Source organism: Fusarium odoratissimum (assembly GCF_000260195.1).
Source record: "Fusarium odoratissimum NRRL 54006 unplaced genomic scaffold supercont1.39, whole genome shotgun sequence".
NCBI lineage: Eukaryota > Fungi > Ascomycota > Sordariomycetes > Hypocreales > Nectriaceae > Fusarium > Fusarium odoratissimum.
This window is the reverse complement of record NW_022158780.1, coordinates 280,670-304,238: the sequence shown is the minus strand read 5'-3', so window position 1 is coordinate 304,238 and position 23,569 is coordinate 280,670. Positions and strand designations below refer to the sequence as shown.

General features: G+C 47.8%; 13 protein-coding genes and 1 non-coding gene across 14 annotated transcripts; 8 read left to right on the top strand and 6 right to left on the bottom strand.

The window, feature by feature from the left end:
• Positions 1–781: 781 nt before the first annotated feature.
• On the top strand, positions 782–904 carry FOIG_14300. The gene has a single exon. It is a non-coding gene; the product is annotated as a tRNA-Lys (tRNA).
• A 1,648-nt stretch (positions 905–2,552) lies between these two features.
• On the top strand, positions 2,553–4,079 carry FOIG_14299 (uncharacterized protein; the record flags this gene model as incomplete). The annotated part of the gene is made up of 3 exons (XM_031215526.1): positions 2,553–2,937; positions 2,988–3,215; positions 3,271–4,079. The coding sequence occupies 3 exons, from the start codon at positions 2,553–2,555 to the stop codon at positions 4,077–4,079; spliced, it is 1,422 nt and encodes a 473-aa protein (XP_031054920.1).
• A 1,355-nt stretch (positions 4,080–5,434) lies between these two features.
• Positions 5,435–7,507, top strand: FOIG_14298 (uncharacterized protein; the record flags this gene model as incomplete). Its single annotated transcript, XM_031215525.1, has 4 exons — positions 5,435–5,616; positions 5,666–6,367; positions 6,420–6,703; positions 6,759–7,507. 4 exons carry the CDS (start codon positions 5,435–5,437, stop codon positions 7,505–7,507), a joined length of 1,917 nt encoding a protein of 638 aa, XP_031054919.1.
• Positions 7,508–7,882: 375 nt separating this feature from the next.
• On the top strand, positions 7,883–8,896 carry FOIG_14297 (uncharacterized protein; the record flags this gene model as incomplete). Its single annotated transcript, XM_031215524.1, has 3 exons — positions 7,883–7,925; positions 7,982–8,674; positions 8,724–8,896. The coding sequence occupies 3 exons, from the start codon at positions 7,883–7,885 to the stop codon at positions 8,894–8,896; spliced, it is 909 nt and encodes a 302-aa protein (XP_031054918.1).
• A 67-nt stretch (positions 8,897–8,963) lies between these two features.
• On the bottom strand, positions 8,964–10,655 carry FOIG_14296 (uncharacterized protein). Its single transcript, XM_031215523.1, has one exon. It carries the CDS (start codon positions 10,429–10,431, stop codon positions 9,103–9,105), a length of 1,329 nt encoding a protein of 442 aa, XP_031054917.1. The 5' UTR covers positions 10,432–10,655; the 3' UTR covers positions 8,964–9,102.
• Positions 10,656–14,433: 3,778 nt separating this feature from the next.
• On the top strand, positions 14,434–15,143 carry FOIG_14295 (uncharacterized protein). Its single transcript, XM_031215522.1, has 2 exons — positions 14,434–14,912; positions 14,967–15,143. The coding sequence occupies exons 1-2, from the start codon at positions 14,725–14,727 to the stop codon at positions 15,022–15,024; spliced, it is 246 nt and encodes an 81-aa protein (XP_031054916.1). The 5' UTR covers positions 14,434–14,724; the 3' UTR covers positions 15,025–15,143.
• A 742-nt stretch (positions 15,144–15,885) lies between these two features.
• Positions 15,886–16,293, top strand: FOIG_14294 (uncharacterized protein; the record flags this gene model as incomplete). Its single annotated transcript, XM_031215521.1, has 1 exon — positions 15,886–16,293. The coding sequence occupies one exon, from the start codon at positions 15,886–15,888 to the stop codon at positions 16,291–16,293; it is 408 nt and encodes a 135-aa protein (XP_031054915.1).
• An 84-nt stretch (positions 16,294–16,377) lies between these two features.
• FOIG_14293 (uncharacterized protein) lies at positions 16,378–16,832 on the top strand (the record flags this gene model as incomplete). The annotated part of the gene is made up of 1 exon (XM_031215520.1): positions 16,378–16,832. One exon carries the CDS (start codon positions 16,378–16,380, stop codon positions 16,669–16,671), a length of 294 nt encoding a protein of 97 aa, XP_031054914.1. The 3' UTR covers positions 16,672–16,832.
• On the bottom strand, positions 16,761–17,710 carry FOIG_14292 (uncharacterized protein). Its single transcript, XM_031215519.1, has 2 exons — positions 17,245–17,710; positions 16,761–17,190 (listed from the first exon to the last, which is right to left on the bottom strand). Exons 1-2 carry the CDS (start codon positions 17,653–17,655, stop codon positions 16,849–16,851), a joined length of 753 nt encoding a protein of 250 aa, XP_031054913.1. The 5' UTR covers positions 17,656–17,710; the 3' UTR covers positions 16,761–16,848.
• A 610-nt stretch (positions 17,711–18,320) lies between these two features.
• On the top strand, positions 18,321–19,939 carry FOIG_14291 (salicylate hydroxylase). Its single transcript, XM_031215518.1, has 3 exons — positions 18,321–19,100; positions 19,152–19,358; positions 19,408–19,939. Exons 1-3 carry the CDS (start codon positions 18,438–18,440, stop codon positions 19,819–19,821), a joined length of 1,284 nt encoding a protein of 427 aa, XP_031054912.1. The 5' UTR covers positions 18,321–18,437; the 3' UTR covers positions 19,822–19,939.
• A 108-nt stretch (positions 19,940–20,047) lies between these two features.
• FOIG_14290 (uncharacterized protein) lies at positions 20,048–20,652 on the bottom strand (the record flags this gene model as incomplete). Its single annotated transcript, XM_031215517.1, has 4 exons — positions 20,048–20,176; positions 20,203–20,323; positions 20,363–20,522; positions 20,619–20,652. The coding sequence occupies 4 exons, from the start codon at positions 20,650–20,652 to the stop codon at positions 20,048–20,050; spliced, it is 444 nt and encodes a 147-aa protein (XP_031054911.1).
• Positions 20,649–20,866, bottom strand: FOIG_14289 (uncharacterized protein; the record flags this gene model as incomplete). The annotated part of the gene is made up of 2 exons (XM_031215516.1): positions 20,649–20,726; positions 20,780–20,866. 2 exons carry the CDS (start codon positions 20,864–20,866, stop codon positions 20,649–20,651), a joined length of 165 nt encoding a protein of 54 aa, XP_031054910.1.
• An 81-nt stretch (positions 20,867–20,947) lies between these two features.
• On the bottom strand, positions 20,948–21,145 carry FOIG_14288 (uncharacterized protein; the record flags this gene model as incomplete). The annotated part of the gene is made up of 1 exon (XM_031215515.1): positions 20,948–21,145. The coding sequence occupies one exon, from the start codon at positions 21,143–21,145 to the stop codon at positions 20,948–20,950; it is 198 nt and encodes a 65-aa protein (XP_031054909.1).
• Positions 21,146–22,121: 976 nt separating this feature from the next.
• On the bottom strand, positions 22,122–23,436 carry FOIG_14287 (uncharacterized protein; the record flags this gene model as incomplete). Its single annotated transcript, XM_031215514.1, has 4 exons — positions 23,328–23,436; positions 23,066–23,271; positions 22,459–23,009; positions 22,122–22,403 (listed from the first exon to the last, which is right to left on the bottom strand). The coding sequence occupies exons 1-4, from the start codon at positions 23,342–23,344 to the stop codon at positions 22,122–22,124; spliced, it is 1,056 nt and encodes a 351-aa protein (XP_031054908.1). The 5' UTR covers positions 23,345–23,436.
• Between the last annotated feature and the right edge of the window lie 133 nt (positions 23,437–23,569).

Below are 23,569 nucleotides of genomic sequence, written 5' to 3'. Positions count from 1 at the left end.
CGGCTGGCCATACAAAATCTGGACCAATCAGATTCCGAGAAACTTATTTATCCCTGTCTGCACCAAACCCTCATTATTCGGGAAAACTTATGAATTAATGTAGAGTCAGCCTTCGGCTGAACCAAACCCTCATTATTCGGGAAAACTTATGAATTAATGTAGAGTCAGCCTTCGGCTGAATTATACTTACATGCGAGGCTCGGAGAATATTAGAGACCCGCTGGTCCCTTGCACGGTTTGATTGACGAGCTGTCAGCGCTAGACATGTGGGGCGAATCCGAGCCAATCTTGTGAGACCATCAACAAGAAATCTGCCTTGAAACGGGTGATGCAGTTTTGTGAGACATGAAAGAAGCCGCCAAGTTGCAATACGAAATGACTCATCTCCAATAGAATTGTATTTTGATCCGGTGATTCCGAAACAAGTTCATTGATCCCCGGAGGGAGGGAGGGAGACACTTATCAAGGTCGGTTGGCTTCCTCGGGTAAAAGGTCCTGTAACTCTGCGCCTGTATAAAAATAGCCCAGTCCTGAACATCAGGATGTCGCAGTAGGTCACTTGAAATGTACCTTGAGAGTGAACTGAGAAAGCCAGGAAATAATAGTGCAACGACAAGATTTAATCAGGTTGAGGAACGGGGGTTTTCGTTGTTAAAACACAAATACACTGTATGTCATTATGTTGAGCAAGAAGCGATTGATTACCATAAGGGAGGCCAGCTAAAATGTACTGAGTATATGGTCAAGTTTCGATGATCGGCTATTACATAAGCTCAAGCAAAGCAGCTTGGCGCAGTGGAAGCGCGGTATGTTCTTCTCCACAATGAGAACTCAAAATTCGTACTAACTCATCCCAGCCGGGCTCATAACCCGGAGGTCACTGGATCGAAACCAGTAGCTGCTACGAAGCATTTCTTTTTTTGGATTTTGTTATTATTGGTCTTTGGTTCCTGATCTGTTCTCTAAATTTTTGATATCACATTTTGCCCAACATATAAACTCCCCTGCAGCCAATTTTCCTACAATATATTGAGATAATGCAATTGCAGCTGGAAGATAATAGCTTCCATTTAAGTCATGTAATAAAAAGATCATTACTTTTCGACAACTAATATAACAGTTAGGACTCATAGGAAAGCCTAATAAGGCTCTTACCGCCTATGTCTTGGCAACGGTCTAGCAGCGTTGATCGATTATATCACGATCAACAGTGGTATTGAGCGCCTTGGCAGTGTTGAATCCGTGTGGAAGTTAAAGCTAGCCGTGATGCTAGATCGCGAGGCACTAGAAGGAGAGTTAAACTGCTTGGAATGTTTCTATACAATATATGTTATAGGCCTGTATCAGCCTAGCAAAAGGTTGCAAGATAGCTTTAAATCATCTGCTTGGGTACAGCAGGTTACTGCAAGAGCCAAGCAAGTCGATAAATATTCGACATAGCACTTGAAGATCGATTCCAAGTGAAAAGTTAGAGCGTAGAAAAAGGCATAACCGTAAAGCCTTAGCTTAATAGCAACCCCGTTCCTCGGCCGAGTATATGAGCACTAGCGTCGGTCTAACTCAACGTCAAGATGATCACATATCAACGTCAAGCTCCGTAGCTGCATCGGACCTCATCAAGGCCAATTAGAAGCAAAGCAAGGAACCTTTAGAAAGGATCTGCCAATATCCGAGGAGCGGGGCCGTAGCCAGCATTTGGATGTGAGATTTTTAGGTTCAGACGAAGTACCCCACGGAGCAATATGACAAAGTGTTCGAACTTTTCGCAGCAGAATATGACGGGCTACAAGAAGAATTTCAGTCATGATAAACCTTCTCGTCAGAAACAATAAAATCCTATCACAGAATCGCCGCTACAAGAGAGAGCTAGTCGATTCCACGCTAATGATAATACTGTCTTGGTTGGAGCCGAGCACGTTGGAACTGTTATTTGTCACCCTTGCCCCAATCATCGAACCCACATTTGAGCCTCAGCCAAGGAATCGGTTCTCAGATTTACAAGGCCATGATCAGATCGTCATTCTGTCTCTTCTTGGCATGTTTCTCAGCTCAAGAGAGGAAAATCTGGGCCATATCCCCAGCACTTGCAGGAAGGAAACATTTCGGCCCGTTCCCCATCATCATCGTCTGGGACCAATAATCAGGAGAGCTTTGAAATCCTCCGCATTCTCATTATGATCGACATGGCTCAACCGGAGACCGTTACCCTATTTATGAACCTCGTCAGGGCGTATTACCAGAATAGACCTAGGAAATCGATAGTTTGACTTTAGTGTCCCTTGCAACAGCCAGTCGTAGGTACAATGGCAGAATGGCCAGCAAACGTACTCATTACCCCTCTGTAGAGAGACGTTTTCTGATTCTTGTCAAGCCTTTCATCATGTTTTCGAGTACGTCAGATACCATCATAGCATTCTCAAGACGCATATCGAGGGAGAAACCCATAAGTGGATATCAAAAATGCCTATATAATGTCCATGCCCTATTCTTGATATCCTGAATGCATTCAAAAGGTACCTGACTCGGAAAGCGATTGACATCGGGTTATCAACATGCGTTTCTCTGTTGTCGTTGCCGCGCTCTGCGCCCCCTCGGCTCTTTCTTTCCCCTGGTTAGCACCAGAGGGATTAGATGCGCTGCTCAACCACCCGGAAGCGCGTGCAGAGATTGACCGACGCTTGAAAGAGCACCAAGTCGGCCAAGCAGAGAAGAGCCATGAGCCTCGACAGCTCAAGACTGGCGTCGTGGGTAGCGTTGTGTCCTTGCTCGAAGGCACTGTTGAGGCTGTCGTCGACAATGTCTTGGGTCTGATTCCTACCACTAAAGCTGTCAAGGGTCTGCAGAAGTTCCCTGAATCTTCTCATCCGTTCAAGGCTCCTGGTAAAACTGACCAGCGAGGCCCTTGCCCTGGTCTCAACACTTTGGCCAATCATGGATGTAAGCTGAAGAATCGAAAGACTAGCGAATAGGCAGCTGACAATTAATAGATATTCCCCGAAACGGTATCGCTACGATCGGCCAGATCCAAGCTGGCACTGCAAAACTATTCAACATGGGCGCAGATCTTTCCGCTCTCCTTGCTGTCGGTGGTGCTGTCGACGGTGGCGATATTCTGTCTCAGAAGATGAGCATCGGAGGTCCTGATAACCGTGTCGGGCTTCTGAATGGTGCTCTGAACAAGATCTTTGGCAAGCCATCTGGTATCGCTGGACATGGTAAGTGATCAATCTCAAGACCATACACTATGACAGTCACTAATAAGCTGGGCAGGAAAGTTCAACGAAGGCGACGCGTCTGCTACACGTGAAGATTTCTACCTCAACGGAGACAACATTTCATTCAAGTCAGAACTTTTCAAGCAGATGCACCAGCAGGCCCTTGCCAAGGGTGACGGCACTTACAACGTCGATGCGATCAAAGAACATTTCAAGAACAGATACAGAGATTCTAAGGCCGCCAATAAGCAGTTTTACTTCAATCTTCCTAGCGCCGCAGTTGTCATGGGCGCGTACTATTTCGTTCCTGGCTTCTTCTCCAATGGAACCATTGGAGCTGGCGGTATTGCCAATGAAGCTTCCATCACCTCTTTCTACGGCGCCAAGCCAAAGCGCAAGAACGCTTGGAAGGATGAGGACCTTGAATACACCCATGTTCCTGAGTGCATTCCTGAGCAAGGCTGGTATCGACGCGCTACACCTATGACTATCCCTGAGGCTGTTGGTGGGATTCTTGACGTCTACCTTTACGCTCAGCCAGCACTGGGAGGATCTGGCGCTGATGGTAGTTGGGTTGTTGGTCCACTTGACTTGCCCAAGGATCCTCAAGGTTTGAGCTGCTTCCTGTACAATGCAATTTTCGCCAACTTTCCTGCCGAGCTGTTCAACTCTGTCAGGCTCTTTCAGTCTATTCTCAATGGTGTTTCGGATGCACTTGTTCCCGGATACAAGGCTTTGGGCTGTAAGGTCGACTTCCCCGATGCCAAGGGATCTTCGGCGAGTAAAAAGTTCGCCGCGTACGAGAAGAAGTACGTTGGCCCTGCCAAGACAAAGGCTGTAGGCAGTGGATGGTATCAAAAGTGAAGAATTTGGAAACAAGTAATTAGGTATTAATAAGTAGCCGTTTTGTGTATCTACAACACTGCTCGAAAATCGCTTGGGGAGTATACAACTGGCTGACATACGTATCCATAACTTACCCCGGCTCTTCTGTTTAACTAGAATTTACATTGTATACTATCAGCATACGCACATTCCATTCCTGCCAACTTTACCCATACACGGAGACCCCAGAAACGGTGCAGCTTCCGGCTTATCACGTTCCTTCCGTGGTAATACGTCCTCGAGTGCTTGTCGACTCTGGATGATTGCCCAGGAAGTTCTGGGTGTTTACAACTTTGCTAAGGTACTAATTTCGGAACGTGTCCCGCTGTCATTTGCTGAAGTAAAGTATCAGAAATTGTTGTTATGGGTTGACGGCCTTGACGATGGCATGAAGAGAATAGAGGACTGCCCATACGAGAGTATCATCTTCCAGCAAGTCATGCAGTAGAAAATCCAGAAGAACTTATCTCATCATCTGGCAGTACCAATTTTCACGTCGTTGTGACGATAATATTTCGCCCATTCATCACCCTGCCACGGTCAAGGGGATTGATGACACTGACATCTCCAGACAGTCACCCCAAAGCATTATACGCTGCTTCAGTGAATCAACTGAAAGAATTGGTGTTCTGCTTCTGTGCGAAGTATCCTCAATCTGCTTACACGACATTCTTCAATGCCGCACCACCCACGCTCAGCCTCGCGATGCTAGAAGATCTGCAGGACCCATTATGGCGACACTATTTCTACCTGTGTGCGCTGCTGGCAAGACCTGTACTTTTCCTATCCCATGTTCCGCGATTTTGCGAGAGCTTTTCTATCCATGGCCATGCAAAAAGATGCCATTGTGGCGGGGGAAGCTCAGAACCTGTTGCGAGGAATTGATCAGACTGGGGAGCATCATACTACTCCTGAGGAGGCTTTCACGAGCTTCATATTAAATTCCGTGTCTGAGAGACTCGCCGAAGCGCAGATCCATTCAATGGCTGATAGGTTTGAAGAGATGGCCATATTTGACGAGTTGATTTATGAGAACACAGCCTTGTCTAGCTAGTAGAGAAGCTCGCAACTTTGTACAAAAACGGTCTTTCAGACGGGGCAAACGTCATTGAACCTGCGATAAGATCTCAATTTAGCTAGATAAAAGACCTGGATTATGCTTATTGGGTGTTAAATGCTGACTCACGTCATCTTGCACATCCAAGTTTTGTTGGCCCGACGGAAACTCCGCAGCCCGAAAGCTATCGGAATCTTACAGGCACCAGGAACTCCATAATCTCGCCAGCCTAATACTAGTGATCAACGACAAGATATTGAGTATACGACAATACGAAATGTCGACTAGTACCTCTTCAAAAGCTTCTGGTGTGAGAAGAAGAGCTTGTGTCAATTGCACCTCTGTCAAGTCGAAATGCCTGCCATTCTCATCTGACGAATGCCAGCGGTGTAATCGGCTTGGTAAGCGATGCACCTATCTCAATGTTGTGGAGAAGCGGAAGAGTCCTTCCAGCTCCTCGTAAGTCTACGAAAACAAGTGCTTTACTTCAGTTATTAACGGGGTTCAGCCGCACGCGACTCCTCGAGCAAAGACTGAGTCGAGTTTTGGCTCTGCTGGTCGACCAAGCCCAGGGCACGCCCATGGGTGGTTTTGTCGCGCAACTAGCTGCTGAAGACGTCGATATGAACGTACTAAGTGGCAGCCGGCTTGGCCAATTGCCGTTACCTCGTGGCTTGAGACTGCATGGGACAGTGGATGTCGTTGATCGCGGCTTTCTCAGCTTAACTGAAGCGCAGATATTGCTTGACAACTATCGTACCAAAGCGGTTCAACACTTTCCTTTTGTTCCCATCTCTTCTGGAACTACCGTCGCTTCTCTTAGGGCTGATAAGTCATTCTTGTTCATGTGCATCATGGCAACCATGAAATCTGATAATTGCACCATCCAACGACAGATTGGTGAAGAAATCCGCAATCAAGCGCATCAGCGAGTTTTAATGCAGTCAGAAAGCACTCTTGAAATTCTGCAAGGTCTCTTGATTTACCTCGCATGGTACCAGTACTTCTTCATCAGCTACGAGAAGCAGCAAATTGTTCCAATTGCACAATTGTGTGTCTCACTGGTTCAGAACCTCGGGCTCGATCAGAATCCTGACAATATGAGACGAAAAGTCGATCTTGGGCCAGATGAAACAGCCCCTGGACGCAAGGCCGCACGGTCTGCAGAGCAACTTCGGGCTTTGCTTGGAACATATTGCACAGCATCGTGGTATGTATAGAAAGGTCGAGGGCCATTAACGGGAAGCAGACTGATGGTCCAGGGTTTCTATCAAGTTTAGGACTCGCGGCGCTTTGCCATACACAGGATACATCAAGCAAAGCTGGGAACTCCTCCTAGCCAACGCAGAATATCCGATTGACCTTATGATCCCCCATTTCGTTCGTATAAGCGAATTATGCCGTCGTATATGCGATACTTTTGGGTATGACGACCTAGAAAACTCAGGGATGAGGGGAGAGTTTGTCAGTGCCATGGCTTTGCAGACCCTCAATAACGAATCTGCATTGTTGAAAGCCTCCATTCCTCCAGATCTCCAGAACAACCGTAAGTCAACTTTCAAGAACTATCGACTCATGGCTTAACTAAAATTCATCGACAGTTGCTATAAGAATGGAGGTTTACTTGCTTGATACTTTGCTCGGTGAAGTTTCACTGCATGATGACTTTTGGGATAGCAAATCGACTTCTAACTTCTTCATAACTAATAATCCGTCTTCCTCGACCAGTACCAGGGTTTCCATCTTGTTTAACCTTATCCGAAGCTGCAAGTCGCTAAACGATGCCGTCATAGCCTATCCAGACGAAGAGCTCTGGTACATCACGTTTTATACAACGGCCAAGATTTGCAGAAGTCTCTTGTGTCTCTCAAATGCTAGCAAGATATCATCCGAAATCTTTATAGAGACTGGGCTTGCTCCCTGCAATGCCCCTTTTATGGCCATTAGTTCTCCTGTTCACGACGCCATGACAGTTGAGAGGGTGGCTGACTTGAAGGACGAGGCAAAGCGGCTGCAAGGAAAGTTCAAGAATCTCTCTTCTCAAGTACAGAGAATCGGCAATGAGGAAGACATCATGCTTGGATTCTCGAGTATGATATGGGCAGTGGCAGCTGCGTATGAGGAAACTAAAAGGCTGGAACCAGGTCTTTTGAACTTTTCTATAGGATGTGATGGACAGAACTCCTCTTCTGAACTGGGTAGCTCGGAAGGTTACCTCTCGAGCACTGGGTCTGGAAACCTGAAGCCAGAAGCCGTGTTAGACTTTGGCATGATGGAAGATGAAACTTGGGAAGAGTTGTTGGCTGGGATTGCCACCGTAACGGAGCCTGCATCATCGCTGCAAGTATGAGTAGCTGTAATTAGCAAGCAGATAGTATGCCCCTTAATTAACTTTATCGAGAACCTTAGCAAGAGAATTCTGTAAACTCCGAATTACTGCACCATCGTCTTTATATCCGTAATGACATATGCTGACAGGACCAAAAACCTTGGCTGAGGATTTTCGCTTGCAAGCGATTGGCCAGGGAGTGCTTCAGTGGCTGACCGGAAATTCCGCCTGCGGCGAAGTCCTCCAAAGCTTGGTAATCGCTGCATAGACCCTGTTGAGACGAATGGATATAAGATGCCTCATCATCTTGGGCATGAGAAGTCAGAGCAAATTACTCTTCTATCTCAATTTCAAGACAGAAATAATTAACAAAAATTTATACCACGCGTATTAATTATGCCTCCTCCCAAAGGAACTCCCAACCCTCTTGAAGGGCCTGGTAAGCAAGTCCTCTTTGTGTGGCTTCTTTTTATGCATGTACTAACCTCCATGAAGGTGACTATGACGTTACCTCAGTGGTACACTCCGATACCTATCCTGCCATTGACCCAAAGAACTTTAATTTGAAGGACAAGGTAGTTCTCGTCACTGGAGCATCTCGAGGCTATGGCCGAGCCATGTGTGCAGCTTTTGCACGAGCTGGTACTTCTCGTATCGTTGTCGCTTCTAGATCCGACATGTCGGCAACCGCCGAAGCTATCAAAGCTGCGGCAAAAGAAGCAGGCCATCCGGAGCCAGAGGTCTTAACCATCAAGGCTGATGTTGGTGTTCCAGAAAGTGTTGATGCTTTGGCGCAGAAGATTGATGAAGCATTCGGTTATGTTGATGTCGTGATTAACAATGCAGCATTCATGAAAATGGTGTCCATCCCTGAGTCTGAGCCTGCAGACTGGTTGCAGACCCTCACCGCGAATGTCTATGGACCCTATCTCATTGCACGAGCCTTGGCCCCTTTGCTTGTCAAGTCGGAACTCAAGACTATCATCAACATCAGCAGCGTCGGAGCTCATCTCGTATCGCCGACTCTAAGCTCATATCAGATCTCTAAGCTAGCGCTTATCAGATTGACCGAGTTCATCTCGGTCGAGTACGCGGACAAAGGGATCGTGTCGTACAGCGTCCATCCTGGAAACTCTCCTTCAGAGATGTTGGGCGGGATCGAGGGAGTTCCAGAGGAGTTGCGAGCAGGTCAGTCTGTCGATTTGAATCATCAGAATCAGCTGCTAACAGGAACAAGCTTTTGTTGACACTCCTGCGCTTTGTGCCAACTCTTTGGTTTATTTGGCATCGGAAAGGCGACCTTGGCTGGCAGGGCGTTACGTCAACCTCACTTGGGATCTTCCTGAACTCATGACGAAGGAAGAGGAGATTGTCAAGGGCGACAAGCTTAAAGTTCGTCTTGTGACTTAGTTAGATACTCGCTTGGCAAATGTACAATGTTCAACTACGGAATTCATCATGCACTTGAGATATTCGAAACAAATGCGACTGTCTAAATTGTGTGGAATAATCATTATGTATGTAGTCTATCGAGGGGTATGTTCAAAAATCTATGTCATCCAATCCGTACAAATACACTTTTAGTAAAAGTCCTCTCACTCAGCCAAGTGATTCCTTTATTGTTGCTTGCCCTCTGCAGTGTTAAGATTCTCCAATTGATCCAAGCATCTCTTTCGGATACCGAAGAACGCTGTCACATGTCCAACAACCCACCAAGCAAAGAGAATAGGAAGTCCAATGTGAAGGGAGTTGCCACATCCAGACCAGACCTGGATGAGAACAATCCATAATGAGTGAGCGGGGAAAATGTAACCAATGCGGTAGAATCCAGCTGTAAGCTCAAAGGGGAACACGACAGAGCCGACATTCATCATGAACCAAGTGAGGAGAAAGAAAGGCGTGAGAGCCATGGGGATGTAGCTTCCAATGAGAGTTTCTAGTACCTGGAAGTTGACATCCATGAAAAGCCAAAAGGTCAACCAGGATAGGGCAAACTGTCCGCCAGAAACATCCCAGTCTTCGCGGAAGGCCCAGATATAGCCCGTGACGATCAAGGCATAGAGTGCAGAGAATATCATGCCGTTGATGAAACGCATAATGAAGAGATCGCGGATGCGCATGTTCTTGTGAAGGCCGAACTTGTCGTATATGCCGTTCATGGCGAGGACGTAGAAGAACTGGCCAAGGATTGCCATTACAATGTTGATGGTGTTGTAGAGGTTTCGACTTCCTTGGTTGGTGGGCTGGATGATGTCGGCGGTACCTTGGATGGGGTTGAGATATGCTTCGACGGCAGCTGGGTCACTACTGTTGACACTTCGCAGGGCGGAACGACCCTGTTGGGACTGGTAGTAGCTACCTCGAGCAGCCCCAATGACCTTTTGCAAGTTGGGAACCAAGTATCCAGAAGCGACAGTAGGATATCGGGCGCTGTTGTAGATGTAGGTGATGCTATCGGCAGGGTTGTAGTTCTCGGCAGCAGAGCCACCTTCATAAGCAGCAGCAAGCTTATCAGAAGAGCCCTTGTTGATGTAGATAGCACCCCAATAATCGGCGTTGCAGACGCCATGCTTGACATCCTTCGTCTCGGGGTAGTCATCGGCGGATCGAAACTCGAGTGTAGGGAAAGTCTTGCCCTGGAAGTTCTTGTATGCGTTGGCGACAGATTCTCCAACAGCACCACCATCATAATCAACGACTAGAATCTTCAGGCCTGATACTCGGTTACCGACTTCGAATGTGGAGCCGAAGACGTATGAAAGGTCGGCGAGGAATATCACGAGAATGGCGACCATGATTCCTGTGAGGATCTTAACGACAAGACCTCTTCGGCCCTGCCATATTGTTGAGTTGATACCATGTCGCTGTGTGTCCTCCATGACGGCCGGCTCGTCGTGTAACGTAGGAGCAGGGGAGGACGTTTGTTGTTCTAGATCGACTGTCATGTTGAAGATTGAACTGGACGAAAGGGGTATGTGATGATGAGATGCAGGGGCTGAAGGGTTTTGAAGAGTCAGGCCACGATTAATGGAGACCGGTAGTTGTTTGTTTATTTGTCTAAGCAATTAATAGATCCGAAATTAAAATCAATCGTGCGACTCTTGCATATCTAAATAGCCAGATCCATCTGATCGATGGTGCCATGTTATTACTATGGCCGCATATTCTGGACTCTTGAGTTCCCCCGTCGTAGGTCGGAAATCTAGACAAGTCCGAGCAGCGAGGCCCTGAGTCAATCATGCGCTAAACCCTATAGGGGCCTCGCGTAAGGGTCAGGGCGATCATTAGCTGCTAAAAACCGGCGCCAGCTCGCGTCGCGACGTGGCCGACACGCCGACATGGCGCTAAGATAACTGTGATTACAAAAGATGCCCACTTCCTCCTAAAAATGTGACTGGACGGATTCGCTCCTTCGTGGATCTGCGGATAACCTAGATAAGCCGGTCGGCGTTGCGCACATTTTTTCCACCGAGGTGTTGGTTCATCAAGCTGTGATTACGTGAGATTCTCGCTGCATTCATTTACGTCATTTTCTTCGCGAAGCAGATGACTGCCATCGCCTTTGATCATCACCAGCAGACCTATCTCAGCTGCTCAATTATTGGTATGCCACTACCAATAGCCTGTCAATATTGCTCATAACCTGATAAAATCATGCTGAATATTGCCTCGCATTCATCGCACAAGGCATGCCTCTGACATAATTCCGTGTTGCACAAGTTCCAACGGACAACAACCCTTAACTCCGTGCAACATCTCATTAAGCCCCGTACGTGGTTTGTGCAGCACTGCACTATTGCCATGCAATACCTGTATTGCTCTTGACGTTGTAAGGAACATAGGACCCGTAATGGGGTAGCGCAACAACCATTTGATGTGCATGTTTTCTCGGGATATATGCGCCGGCATTGATGAGCTGGCTTATCAAGATTGGATATTAGTATTGCGCAGCATATGGAGTACGAGTATTTGAGTTCGTGAGACGTGTGCAGGCTTTTCCATACGCGGATCCGCGCCATGGTTCATTCACCCTGGTCCCAAGAAGCAAATCTTCGATAGCTTCCCAGCGGCACTTATTACTAGCCTGTCATTGGCAGCCGGGAGCAGCTCTAAAGTGGCTGATGGACAATGCACGGCTGCAGGGTAGTCATTCTAAAATCGTTTCCTCTGGGGTTGAGCTTCAGACTGCCTGCAGGTATTTCATGGTTGAGATATCCTTGGAATGGTATTCGTATTATCTATATTGTTGCAACCTTGATATAATTCGTGTTCAATGGTTCTACAAGGCCTGTTGCGCACGGAACCCAGTTTTCCTTCTGCTCAGTTCGTGGCAGCAAGCGAGATTCAGCTCGGTCTTGTAACTCTGAGCGGAACCATCGAATGGAACACCAGATACCTTCAGCATCTCTTCCGTATTACTGTGGCATTGATTCGCCACCCAATGTCTAGGGACGGGACGCTCAATTAACTAACGGGTAGATAGGCAGAACTGTCTGTTGAGCCTGATCTGTCTTCTCACCACGAGGTTGGGTGCAAGGTTCAACTTCCAATTCGCGATGGCACGCCACCGACCCCATCGCTGTACAGTGGGGGGCAATAAGTATGAATACCCTTTGATGTACTGACACACACCTCTTAGCCTAAAACGAGCTATGTTAACTCCTAATCCTGGTTAGAGGTTTTCCCTAACCAATTAGTATAAAAGATAGCTATGTGTGAGGTTAATATGCACACTCTAAATGTTAAAATGGGCTAGCGGCAGAAAAAACAATACACTCCCACTGTATCTGCTTTGAAGCTGATCGGCGATGCCCAAGAAGCAGTAGCTCCGATTTCAACAACCCCAAATTAGTTTGAATAATTTCGTTGAGTACTGCAAGCGCTTGCTTACATCAAGCCGAAGTGACAGGCTATTCCTAACTGTAAGACTTTGATCAGCTGGCCCAGCCCTAACATGGCACGGGCGCGTGTGCATCATCCAAGATCATCGAGATGAATACATCTTCAAGCGATTGTTTGACTAATTGCAATCTGTCATGAGCTTATTATGAGCTCCAATTTCCCTTGCTTCGTTTCTGAATTGAAACGATAGATCGACAATGAATGTGGACGATCGATGGAGAGTTCCGGACGCCTATCGTGAATACCCACATCTCCATCCGACGACGCTCACTCCGTCGGAAGTTTTTCAGAGTTAAGGTTAAGGCTAGCCGTTTCGCTGCCACTTGTCAGCCGTCACATTCTTCGACCATGCAGCATGTTCAAACTACCAATCAACTCATGCAGAGACATTGGCGGGTATGACGGCAAAGGTTTTCCTGTCATAGTCACCGTGCCGTGACATAACAGCAGAGACACTGATGGGGCATCATGCTGCTTCATCAAATGACCGGAACAGAGAGAAGAGCTATTGGCTGGCATCATGAGATGGTAGCTGGAGCTGAAAATATGTCTCCACTGCGCCCAAGTCCAGACCTGCTGGTCTGAGGCATATTACATGAGAAGTCTCATAAAATCCAGTAATTTTATGGAACATAAGTACTCAATTGAGAATTTGGCTAAAAATTCAAGGTGCTATTCGTGCACAATGCACTTTTTGCCAGCCGGGACTAACTTTGCCACCAGCCCCTAATATTAGCTTCTGAAGTAAACTCCCGCTCGCAACGGGCCGCTCTATCTAGATCCCGATAAGTTATGTAACTGACAGCCCGCCTAACGCACTTGATCAGTGCCAAGCTGACATTCGGATTACCGCTGAGGGAACTCCGCCTGACCGACATCCGCACCACTGATATTCGCAGCTCCGAGACATTGGGGGTCCAAACGCTGCTCCATTCCGGTTTCGTGAGCCAAGAGACGGCACAAGCTGCCATGGCAGCTCCCGCCTCTTCTTATTTGGACGACTTGCAGATTTCGATGCGGAGATGTCAAGATTGGCAGTCCACTGACGTGACTCGGATGTCTCCCCCGGTCGATCTTGGTTGTGATGAGGTCGTAGGTTGCATTTGGCTTCACGAGACTAAAGCAGTCAAGGGAGAGATGTCGCGCCCTGTTACAATGAAGGGATGATGGGTGCCCCGCAGGAGGATTTTCGTATTCCCCCAGTCACGTATGCAAGTCGATAGAGATCAGCAGTCAGTCGATCCTCTTATTTAGGGAATAAGTAACGGTTTGCAGATCACTTTTACTGTGCCACTCATATCGCAGAAGCTGTCACCATGGAACGTTCGACGTTGAGACAGGACGTTGGCCCTTGATGTCGATCAGACTGATGCAAGGATGGCCAAGAATGGAACGGTACTTGCCGCTTGACGTGAGGCTGAAGAAAGGGGAGCGTCCTGTTGTCTTACAACTAGAATGTTTTGCGGGGGTTGAAGATCCACGACCAAGTTATTGAGTGAAGTTCTGTTTTCAAAAGACAGTTTTTCTCTCAGGGCACTGCCGCAGCAGCAGCAGCAGTTCGAAGACATACAATACTTGGTCAAGATCCAAGCAACTAAGGAAGTGGTATGTGATTGTAGATGCAGCTGTAAACCTTTACAGATGCAAATCTGAGTCAAAACCAAGTTTATCGAAACTTCACTTCCTGGCTTCATCTCGGGTCCTTCTCACCGCCTCGACGATCTTCAAGTCAAGGGCCAAACAGTGAATATTCCGGTCCGCTCAGAACGGCTCTTCACCCCAATCGCCAGTAAATCAACCGTTGTCGCTGCCTTGACAGACGCCTCTGACATAGATGGCAGCGGCAGGTCTCAGAATAGCAAGAATTATCACGAAAGTTGCCAAGTTGAGATATCACATACCAGACAATTATGCTTCCGGCCCAACGCGGTAAGACAAACTTAGTCGCCAGGACGTTGAACCTGTGCAACCCCACGCGTCTTCGCACGGCTATGGGACGATTTTGACATGTTGGGACTACCAATATCCTATGGCAAGTGCTGTACCTATCGTGAGTTTCAACTCTGCAGCATGACGACTGTCTGAGGAATTCGGGCAGCCTCTAATGACTTGTGGTTTTCAGTCATTCACAAAGGATGTGGTCGTTGAGAAGGGAGGAGAGATGACCTGAAGGACTTACTTTCTTGATTTTGTAAGAGTCTGGATATCTATAAAAACCCTCCTTCGTCCCTCCTCATCAGTCCATCTTCAGCACTCACAATTACATTCTTCCATCACAACAATCAAACAATCCCTCAACTCAAGATCTTTCAGATCCCCCAAACCAAACCATCAACATGAAGGCCTCACTCATCCTCGCTCTTCCCGCCCTTGCCGTTGCGGCTGCTACCCCTCATCAGGTTGAGGAGCGACAGCTCCCAACCCTCTTCGATCCTGCCTGTCTTCTCCAGATCACTGGCATCACCCAATGCCTCCCCAACCTCAGCCTCGACAGCATTATTGGAATTGTCGACGTCATCGGCTGGTAATTCAACCGCTACCTGCTTGATTTGAAATCAAAATACTAACTACTCCATAGCCCTCTTCGACTTGCTGGCCAGATCGCTGCCTGCCTCGACGTTCCCGGTACCAAGTAAACGGACTCACAAACAATCATTCACTTCTTGGAGGATGGGTTGACTATTATGTCATGGATAGGAAAAAAAGGCCTCGCCCAGAATCAGATTCTTGAATTGACAATACCTATTGAGGCACAATCTTCTGGTCTTGACACCTGTGAGCTATAATTTTAACTCTACGTGAACGAGACGTAAAACAACCAAAGGATTGACACTTGGACTCTTAACTGCGATTGACTTGTCCTTGAGTTCAGCTGTATGTAAGTATTTGAATACTTATCAATACTGACTCTTGACTTGGAGTTTCTAGATGTAAATATTCATAGTGCACCAAAGGCTTCCACAACTTGGTGGATATAGCATCAGCTTTGGGCGAGGTAGACTCAAGCTTATTGGTTGGAATGAATTTAATTTCGAGCCCCATCACCATGTGGATGGACCTCCTCTCGATTTCATTTCTTACATGACGCCATCGACTGATCAAGAATGGCTAACAGGATAGTGTTTCTGACTCTCAAAACACTTGCAGAAATTCATCCAAGATGCTGAATCAGGCACTGTATACATGAACCTGGGAATAATGGGTGCCCACGATGAGGATGGAGAAAGGCAGTTAAGCACGAGGAGTTGATCAGCCTTCTCACCAAGGCCTTTACAGCGCTTGCAAAGGGCGCCGGAAATCCATTGGGCATCGTCGCTTTGAGGATCAACGCTGAAGGACGTCCCAAACATCAAATCCAGATCAGAAGTGAACTCGAAGAGCGCTCCACGATGATAAGTACCTGGCAGTGCAGCAACGACAAATTCTTCGTTGCGATGTAATCATTGGCTGCTGCTAAGCTTCAAATTCAATGTCTCAATTTATTTCACGATGCCGACATGAAGCTCTTTGACTTGGCTGGCGATCAATTCAACCTGATTGACTGGGACAGTCCTGATATCGCGCATGTGCTGGCAACCATGACATCTCTCAACAGTAACATCTCAACGCGGGTCTTTGCCTCCAGAGAACGTGGTGATGATTGGCGCGAGGTTGGCTACACGGATTGGCTTGAAAGAGTCACAGACTGGACAGCGCCGCAAATTCGTGCTGAAGTAGAAAACGAAAGCAATTTCACTGGCCTTGCGAGACTTGTCCAAAAGTGTCCTCGACTTCAAGACTTTGCATACCAAGCCCTTGGCATTCCCCTTCCCGGACTTCCTGAACTGAAAGGCTTTCAATTTCTCAACTGGAAGATTCTGCAATACGTCTCAGAGCTCCCCAGCCTTCCAAAACTCAATCGGTAGGCTTTACCGTTCCAACTCACGAAGGAGTCGATCGTTCTCAACCTTCTCAAGCGGACTCGGCCTGGAGGATTGTTCATAGGAACTATGTGGCTAGACCCTGGAAAGTTTAAGCCTATCTTCGAATTCTGCAGCAGCCTAGAGTCGAACATGCAAAAGCTTGAGGTCAGAGGACCTATTTACCAGATGGGTCTAGAGGAGCGAGGCCAAGTTCACTTTCAGCGCCAGCTGTACGATGAGGATGCTGAGTGCTGTGCGCACTTGAGAAGACAGGGTGGAGGCGTCCGGCGTCCTATTCACTTTCACTTAGATCCGCAGGGATTTGTCGATTTGTTGCTCGTCAACTCTGAGTTTGATAGCAGTCAGGCTCATACATTCTAGTGCGCTCTATTTTATCGGAAAAATATTTCGATTTGTTTCTATGTACTCGACTTCAGTAGAGATCTCAGTGACCTCATACAATTCAGGATCTGGTGGTACAAAATTCGATTTCATAAGCTAACAGGATATCTTAATTCCAAAGTGCTGCATTCTGCCCCAAAAGACTTGAGCATCAACCTAAGCTGCTCTCTTCCTGCCTTCCTCGGCAGCTAACTCAACTCCCTTGACTGTTTCATCGACCTTCGACAGGAAGACGGAGTGCGATGCTTTCGAGTGAAATTGCACGGCATTCGGACCCAGCATACTTGCCATTTGCGCTTGCACTACGGGGAACAGAGCTTTGTCCTCGTCGCAGAAGAAGTACATGGTCTCGATATCATGCCACGGTTCATATGTCACAGTATCTGTGAAAACACGGCCTGATTGATGCTTGAGCGTCTTCATGGCGCTGTCAAGGGCCTCACCACTTAGGTCATGGTAGAAGATTTCCTCTGGTGTGTCTGCGTACACATAATCTCCCTGCTGATGGTTAAAATGGTCTCCGCTCTCGCGAGAATGCTTGAGCTTGCTTACCTTGGGGTTCATCCAGGGCAGGAATTGGCCGCCGAGCATTTGCTTGATGCTCAGGCCGAGAGGCGTCACGAACGCAGCTAGGTACACAAACATGATGACACCACCGGGAAGACCTTGTTCCTTGCGCTGGCGGTATCCGAGCCCCTTCACGGCATTGGCACCAACCAAACCACCATACGAGTGAACGACAAGGACAATCTGTTCTCCTTTATCGGCTAGACGCTGTAGGACCGTTCGGACAGCATCGGCATCATCATCAAGACCCTTGGTGGGAGGTTCAGCTCCTACAGATGGATACTCAACAGCTTCGGTTGTCCATCCTCGGCTGTGAAGGGCCTCGCGAATGGGGTCAAAGCAAGAAGCCAAGTGCCAGGCGCCTGGGGCAAATACAATGGTAGGATTGGAAGACATCTTGGAAAGAAAGTTCAGATAATGTAGTAGAATCTGGGGTAAGCCAGGTTGTTATTGGGACTGCTTTTATACACATGGGCTATCGAACTAATGCATCTTCGGGGTATAGCCAAACCCTTTCCTCCCCCGTGGGGTACGCGTCTCTCGAATGCCGGATCTAGATGTTGGAGATCTGCTGCAACCTACCATTTCTGTATTAGATATGTTCTTTGCAGCTATTTTCTGCGCCTTCAAAGCTTGTTGTTGGCTGTAAATGGAGCTTAGTTGGCTTCCATTCTTTAGCTTCGACTTTGGCGCCTTTAAAACATGACAATACCCTCCTCTGATAGGTCGAACACGCCAAATATCTCAACAACCCTTCATGAAACCCAGCATCCGAAGCTGATAGTGGCCACGTGCCGTTTCCCCAGCTTGAAACTCAGTCGGCATCTAAAGACTATGCGGCTTATTTTGATCTAGAAGATCGACTCAGAAACTACCGAGTCAGTCTCCGCGGAAGCAACGTGGAGATCTTCCCCGCAAAGGAGGCCCCGAGCTCAGACTCCAAATGCGTCGGAAAGCAGCGAGTGGGGATCGGAAGCCGGGTGTTCCCCAACTTCTTGGCTGTTTCTTGGTTTTTTGGTCTGGAAGAGTCGGATGCGTCTATGACGGCAGAATGGGGACTAGCTAGCTTTACGGAGTGAGCAAAAGCATCTTCACTCCTTATTATTAAAGACCAAGAACTACTCGCGGCCAATTGCTTCAATCAGATTTCTTTCTTTAATCATCATTTACTAATCAACATGGCTATCTCGTCAAACACTACGAAGCCATTCGACATAGCCATTGTCGGCGGTGGTATTGCTGGTCTGACTCTGGCTATCGCCCTTCACCATCGCAACGTCCCCGTTATGCTCTATGAGCGAGCCGACAACTTCCACGAGATCGGCGCAGGTGTCTCATTCACTCCTAATGCCGTGCAAGCGATGAAGATGTGCCATCCTGGTGTACACGATGCTTTTCTCAAAGTCTGCACCTGGAATGGCTGGGAGTCTAAGCGCAAGACCTGGTTTGACTTCCTAGACGGCACCACCGAAGATGATAAGGTGGCTTTCAGCATCAAGACTCCTCTCGGCCAGAACGGTGTTCACAGAGCTCAATTCCTCAACGAGCTTATTCACCTTCTACCTTCAGACAAGGTGCAATTTAACAAGCACATTGATAACGCAGTGGAAGAGCCCAGTGGTAAGGTTCGCATGAGCTTTTCCGATGGCACAACGGCATATGCCGATGCTTTGATTGGTTGTGATGGTATCGGATCTCGCGTCCGAAGAATCCTTTTTGGAGAGAATCACCCATGTGCCAGGCCTCGGTACTCTCACAAGTATGCCTATCGTGGTCTCATTCCCATGGACAAGGCCATTAAGGCTGTTGGTGAGGAGAGAGCGCGAAATGCATGCATGCACGTAAGTTGATGGCCCGTTTACTTGGCTGGACATGATATTGACAAGCCTCAGATGGGGCAAGATGGCCATGTCTTGACCTTCCAAGTCAACCACGGCGAGAAGCTCAACGTCGTTGCGTTCCGCACAGATCCGAACGAGTGGAGTGATCCTACAAAGCTCACCAAGACAGCGCATCGCCAGGATGCTTTGGACGACTTCAAGGGTTACAACAGCACCGTGACAAACCTTTTGAAGCTAACAGAAGAAACTCTCAGTGTGGTATGTCCAACACTATGCATCTGTAACGACCGAATACTAATATTCGCAGTGGGCCATCTTCGACCTTGGTGACAACCCCGTCCCATCGTTTTATAAAGGCAGAATAGCTATCCTCGGCGACGCCGCCCACGCCACAAGTCCCCACCACGGTGCCGGAGCTGGTTTCTGTATAGAAGATAGCGCAGTCATGGCAGAGATTCTCGCCGATGAGCGTGTGCAGAGTCTGCCAGATATCGAGGCTGCATTTGCCGCTTATGATGAGTCGCGGAGAGAGAGGGGCCAATGGCTTGTCGATAGCAGTAGGTTTGTTGGAAATGCGTATGAGTGGAGGGCGAAAGGTGTTGGAAAGGATACTCCCAAGATTGAGCAGGAGATCAACGAGCGAATTGGCGTGATTTCTAACATTGATCTTGCGAAATCATGTGAGATGGCGAGGGAGTTGTTGAACAAGAAGCGAGCTTAGACGTATACCTCTCAAATTCAAATAATTTTACACAAGGGACAATATTTCTTCCAGTCTGATACACTATATATCCACCAACAAAAATCGCATACTTCTTCGTATTCAAGGTCCTCTGTTGATAGGCCTCATCTTTATTGGAATCAGACAGATCATTGAATCCTAGCTCTACGATGCCATCTACGAGCAAAGATGTTAATGAGTGAGCGGAGCCTTCATCGTGGGGGATTTACTTATCTTCATGCCGCCATCTTTCAATCTCGGTCATCGTAGTAATATCAAAGTCATGTCCTCCGAGCTTGTCAGATCCCTTCTCATCCTTGTAGTCTCTGAGCTTAAAACCTGTCAACTCTTCCTTCTGAAAGTAACAGCAAGAGTACTTACCCGGCTTTGCCAGTCGACATTCTCCCATTTATCCATCCACCCAGCCGGACTACCTCGAATGCTTTTGATCTGTCTATAATCTTTCTCAAAGTCATGAGAACTGTAAATTTGACGTTGGATTCTTCAGCAAGGTCAGCAACCTTGCATATCCAAGGCAAACTCTCGTCGTAGATACTGAAAAAGGAGACGCCGCCACAGAACACGTCGAGCCTCCATCGGATAAATGTGACAAGCACGGAACCGAGGTTGCGGATCTCTGAGTTGGGCTTGAATACATCCTGCTTTTTTCAGAGCATCAATGGTAGCGAGGACTAGGCTGCCTACGATCTCGTCCCTCGCTCGCTTTGATTCTTAATGCTTGACGACTGGGACTGTCAGAAAGAACAACATATTCTTGGCACAGCATCATGACTTACTATTGAAGTCGAGCTGACCACGCTGGAGAATCATAGCAACCCTTCAACTTCGGGCCAGAAATCACGATAACTGGAAGTAGGCTGGAAGACAGAGTCAAACTGGGCAACCTGCGAGCTAGTTAGTCAGGTCTGAAGGGCTGTATGATATAAAGAGTACCTACAATGTTCTCAAATGCCTCAAATACATCGTAACCGCCAATGTAGTTGCGGTGGAGGGGGGGAAGTGGTCCTGGATGCGCTTGCAACATTCCTGCTACCACCACTTAGAGCGATCTACACCACGCATGGTGAAGACACAAGGCCAGTTCGGGTGAAGTGATGTAAGCTTATTAAAAAGGCTTTTCATCATTTTCCTTCCCAGCATTGTTCGCAGTCTCGCCATCTCCCTCTTCCTCATCGTCATCCTCAAACTTGCCACAAAATTTACCGTCTTCATCCGCAGGAATAGGCAGACACATAAAGTCCCAGTCATCAGCACCTTCATCATTAGGAACACTATCATCCTGCTTCATAGCCTCATCTGTCATCTTCCAGCCTTCGTCAGAGATCTTGAGGCCTCCTTGTAGGCATCGAGCCAAGGGTCATGATCCTCCCACCACCGACGACTCCTAAAGGTTATTTCATAATCAGGGGTTCCGTCGAGGCTGATCAATGGGTCAAATTCGGAAAGAAAATGAAGAGGGTTTCTTCCGTGGGCGCACTTCAGTTTCGCCCAGAAGCACTCCTTGGGCAGGTCTTCAGGGATCATCACCTCCCCTTTAGGGCCCCGAAGAATGCGACGCTTACGAGAGCCTTTGCGAACTTGAGAACTTTCCGCTTGTTGCTCTCGGGGAGCTTCATTGGTTCGGGCGCTTTTCGACGCCGGCTGGTCGTCGTGAGCCCATCGTGAGGGCGTTTAATCTGACCTTCTCTTGAGCTTCTGGGTGGCATCTTTAATTGGGTGATGATGATAACGCTAACATACGTCACTAGCTTTTCTGCGCTGTTTCTTATAACTGTGGCCAGGTGGATTTTCAGATTTAGGCTTACCCCATATAGGGCGCGAAATTGTTTGAAGACCGCGACGACAAGAAGAGGATGGCTGTTGTGGGCAGTAGGGGTTGAAAACATTAAATTTAGTATGCTCTTAATTGCTTGAAAGTATTTAATGCATTTGCGGTGTCCTCTGGATGGTAACTTCGCGCGATTGAAATGAGTTGTTCCTAGATTTAGATTGCACTTAATGGAGGCGGCCATGTCCAAGTAATCTCTCATTGTCTGGTTGCTTGGACTTCTCGAACATCAAACATCAAAGTTCCAAAAGGATACCATATAAATTTAGAGTCATTAGCTTGTAAGTTGTTGTCTCAATTAATTCGCTTAAACCAGCAACTGTCCTTTAAATCCTCTGCGACAAGCCATTTATGGGACGACCTGTCACGACAGCGTCACCTCGTTAATTTCAGCATTACACTCAGTGTCTCCATTGCTCGACTATGTCAGGTTCAACATTAATGCTTGAATTCATAGCTTGGATTTGGGGTTCTTACCCTTAACACCAAGTGCCTCGGCCTCCTGAATTACTGTGGTTGGGATATGCTCTTCCAAGCTTTCATATTCTGGTTCCCAGCCGAGAACCTTCCGAGCCCGATCAGCTCCGGCGCGCGCGTTTGTTCCCAACAGGACAGACCCGTGGGGAATGATGCTATCTATTTCCTTTCCATCGAGATTGTCGACTTCTGTGGTCGGAATGAGATTAAAGTCATTCGCAGCGACAGCGATGCGACGTGAGATCTCGGCAAACGACTGTAGTCAATCTGTTAGCACCAAAATGTCGCTCAGTTGACAATGCAAAACCCACCAATTCTCCAGCACCAGTGAAAAAGAGGCCATTTGCTCCCCAAATATTCTCATCTTTATTGCCCTCAACCGCCTTCTCAACCAGGCTGAGGAAGATGCGGCTCAAATCTGCGATGTGAATGTTCCCCCATCGACTTTCACCAGAGCCAACTTGCAGACCCTTCTTGCGCACCAATGTCGCTTTGGCGAGCCCAGGAATTTGCATGCTGCGCTGATTGCCTGGACCACGACCTTGGCCGTAAATGATGGGAGGAACAACAAGCGCAGTCTTGACATGCGAGTTTTGCTCCGAAACGGAAAAGATGTAATTGTCCACTGCACGGCTTGGGTATTGCTTGATGAGCGACTTGATTGAGTCAACACCAGTGAGATCATTGTAGATGACATCACTGCCTGTGCCAAAGACTCGCGACTTGTCGGCGAGCTCACCAGCCGCCAATGCGCTGGCGCCCGAGATCTGGATGTAGTACGGAGGTTTCGCGCCCTTGGCCTTTTTGGAGAGAGCTTCGTAGATGTTCTGAACACTCTTCAAGTGGCCGGTGGCCGCAAGATCTGTAGATTGAGAGTCAGCACATTCCCTTGACATTTGAGACAAGGATGTAACATACGGAGCACGACGTCAGCATCCTGGGCTTCCTGTGCGATAACATCTGCGTCGTCAAGTCCGCCAGTAACGAGCTGCACCTGACTATAGCTCTTGGTTATGGCCGCTCCCTTCGAAACATCACGAACCAAGGCCCGGACTTTGTATTCAGGGTGCGACTTCAACAGGGTGTGAAGGACATCACCGCCAATGTAGCCAGTAGCGCCGGTACTGTTTTGATTCCAGCGGGTCAGCTAAAGTTACAGTGGGTACGGGGCTGAACTGACAGGAAGATCTTGGTCATGGTTAATGTTTGTCGAGGTAGAAACTTGTGATGAATGTTTGGTGTTTGTCACTTTTGAAGAGGGGAAGTTTGCATATTTAACTGCCTGCGACGATGTTGAACATGTGAAATTAGAAGTCTTATCGCAATTGGATTTGCTTCATAAGCAGCTCTTGCAACAAACGGCTATTCTCGCGCCATGTTGAAGGTGCAGTTTAGCGGGGCACGCCCTGTATTCCAGGGTCG

What these genes read in the sequence shown, in the direction of transcription:
- FOIG_14296 (XM_031215523.1), bottom strand. Translation starts at nt 10,431, where the DNA reads ATGACAGTCGATCTAGAACAACAAACGTCCTCCCCTGCTCCTACGTTA.
- FOIG_14295 (XM_031215522.1), top strand. Translation starts at nt 14,725, where the DNA reads ATGAAGGCCTCACTCATCCTCGCTCTTCCCGCCCTTGCCGTTGCGGCT. An exon ending in ATTGTCGACGTCATCGGCTG is followed by an intron (nt 14,913 to 14,966) that starts GTAATTCAACCG and finishes ACTACTCCATAG; the next exon opens with CCCTCTTCGACTTGCTGGCC.
- FOIG_14292 (XM_031215519.1), bottom strand. Translation starts at nt 17,655, where the DNA reads ATGTCTTCCAATCCTACCATTGTATTTGCCCCAGGCGCCTGGCACTTG. An exon ending in TGCCCTGGATGAACCCCAAG is followed by an intron (nt 17,191 to 17,244) that starts GTAAGCAAGCTC and finishes AACCATCAGCAG; the next exon opens with GGAGATTATGTGTACGCAGA.
- FOIG_14291 (XM_031215518.1), top strand. Translation starts at nt 18,438, where the DNA reads ATGGCTATCTCGTCAAACACTACGAAGCCATTCGACATAGCCATTGTC. An exon ending in CGCGAAATGCATGCATGCAC is followed by an intron (nt 19,101 to 19,151) that starts GTAAGTTGATGG and finishes GACAAGCCTCAG; the next exon opens with ATGGGGCAAGATGGCCATGT. An exon ending in CAGAAGAAACTCTCAGTGTG is followed by an intron (nt 19,359 to 19,407) that starts GTATGTCCAACA and finishes TAATATTCGCAG; the next exon opens with TGGGCCATCTTCGACCTTGG.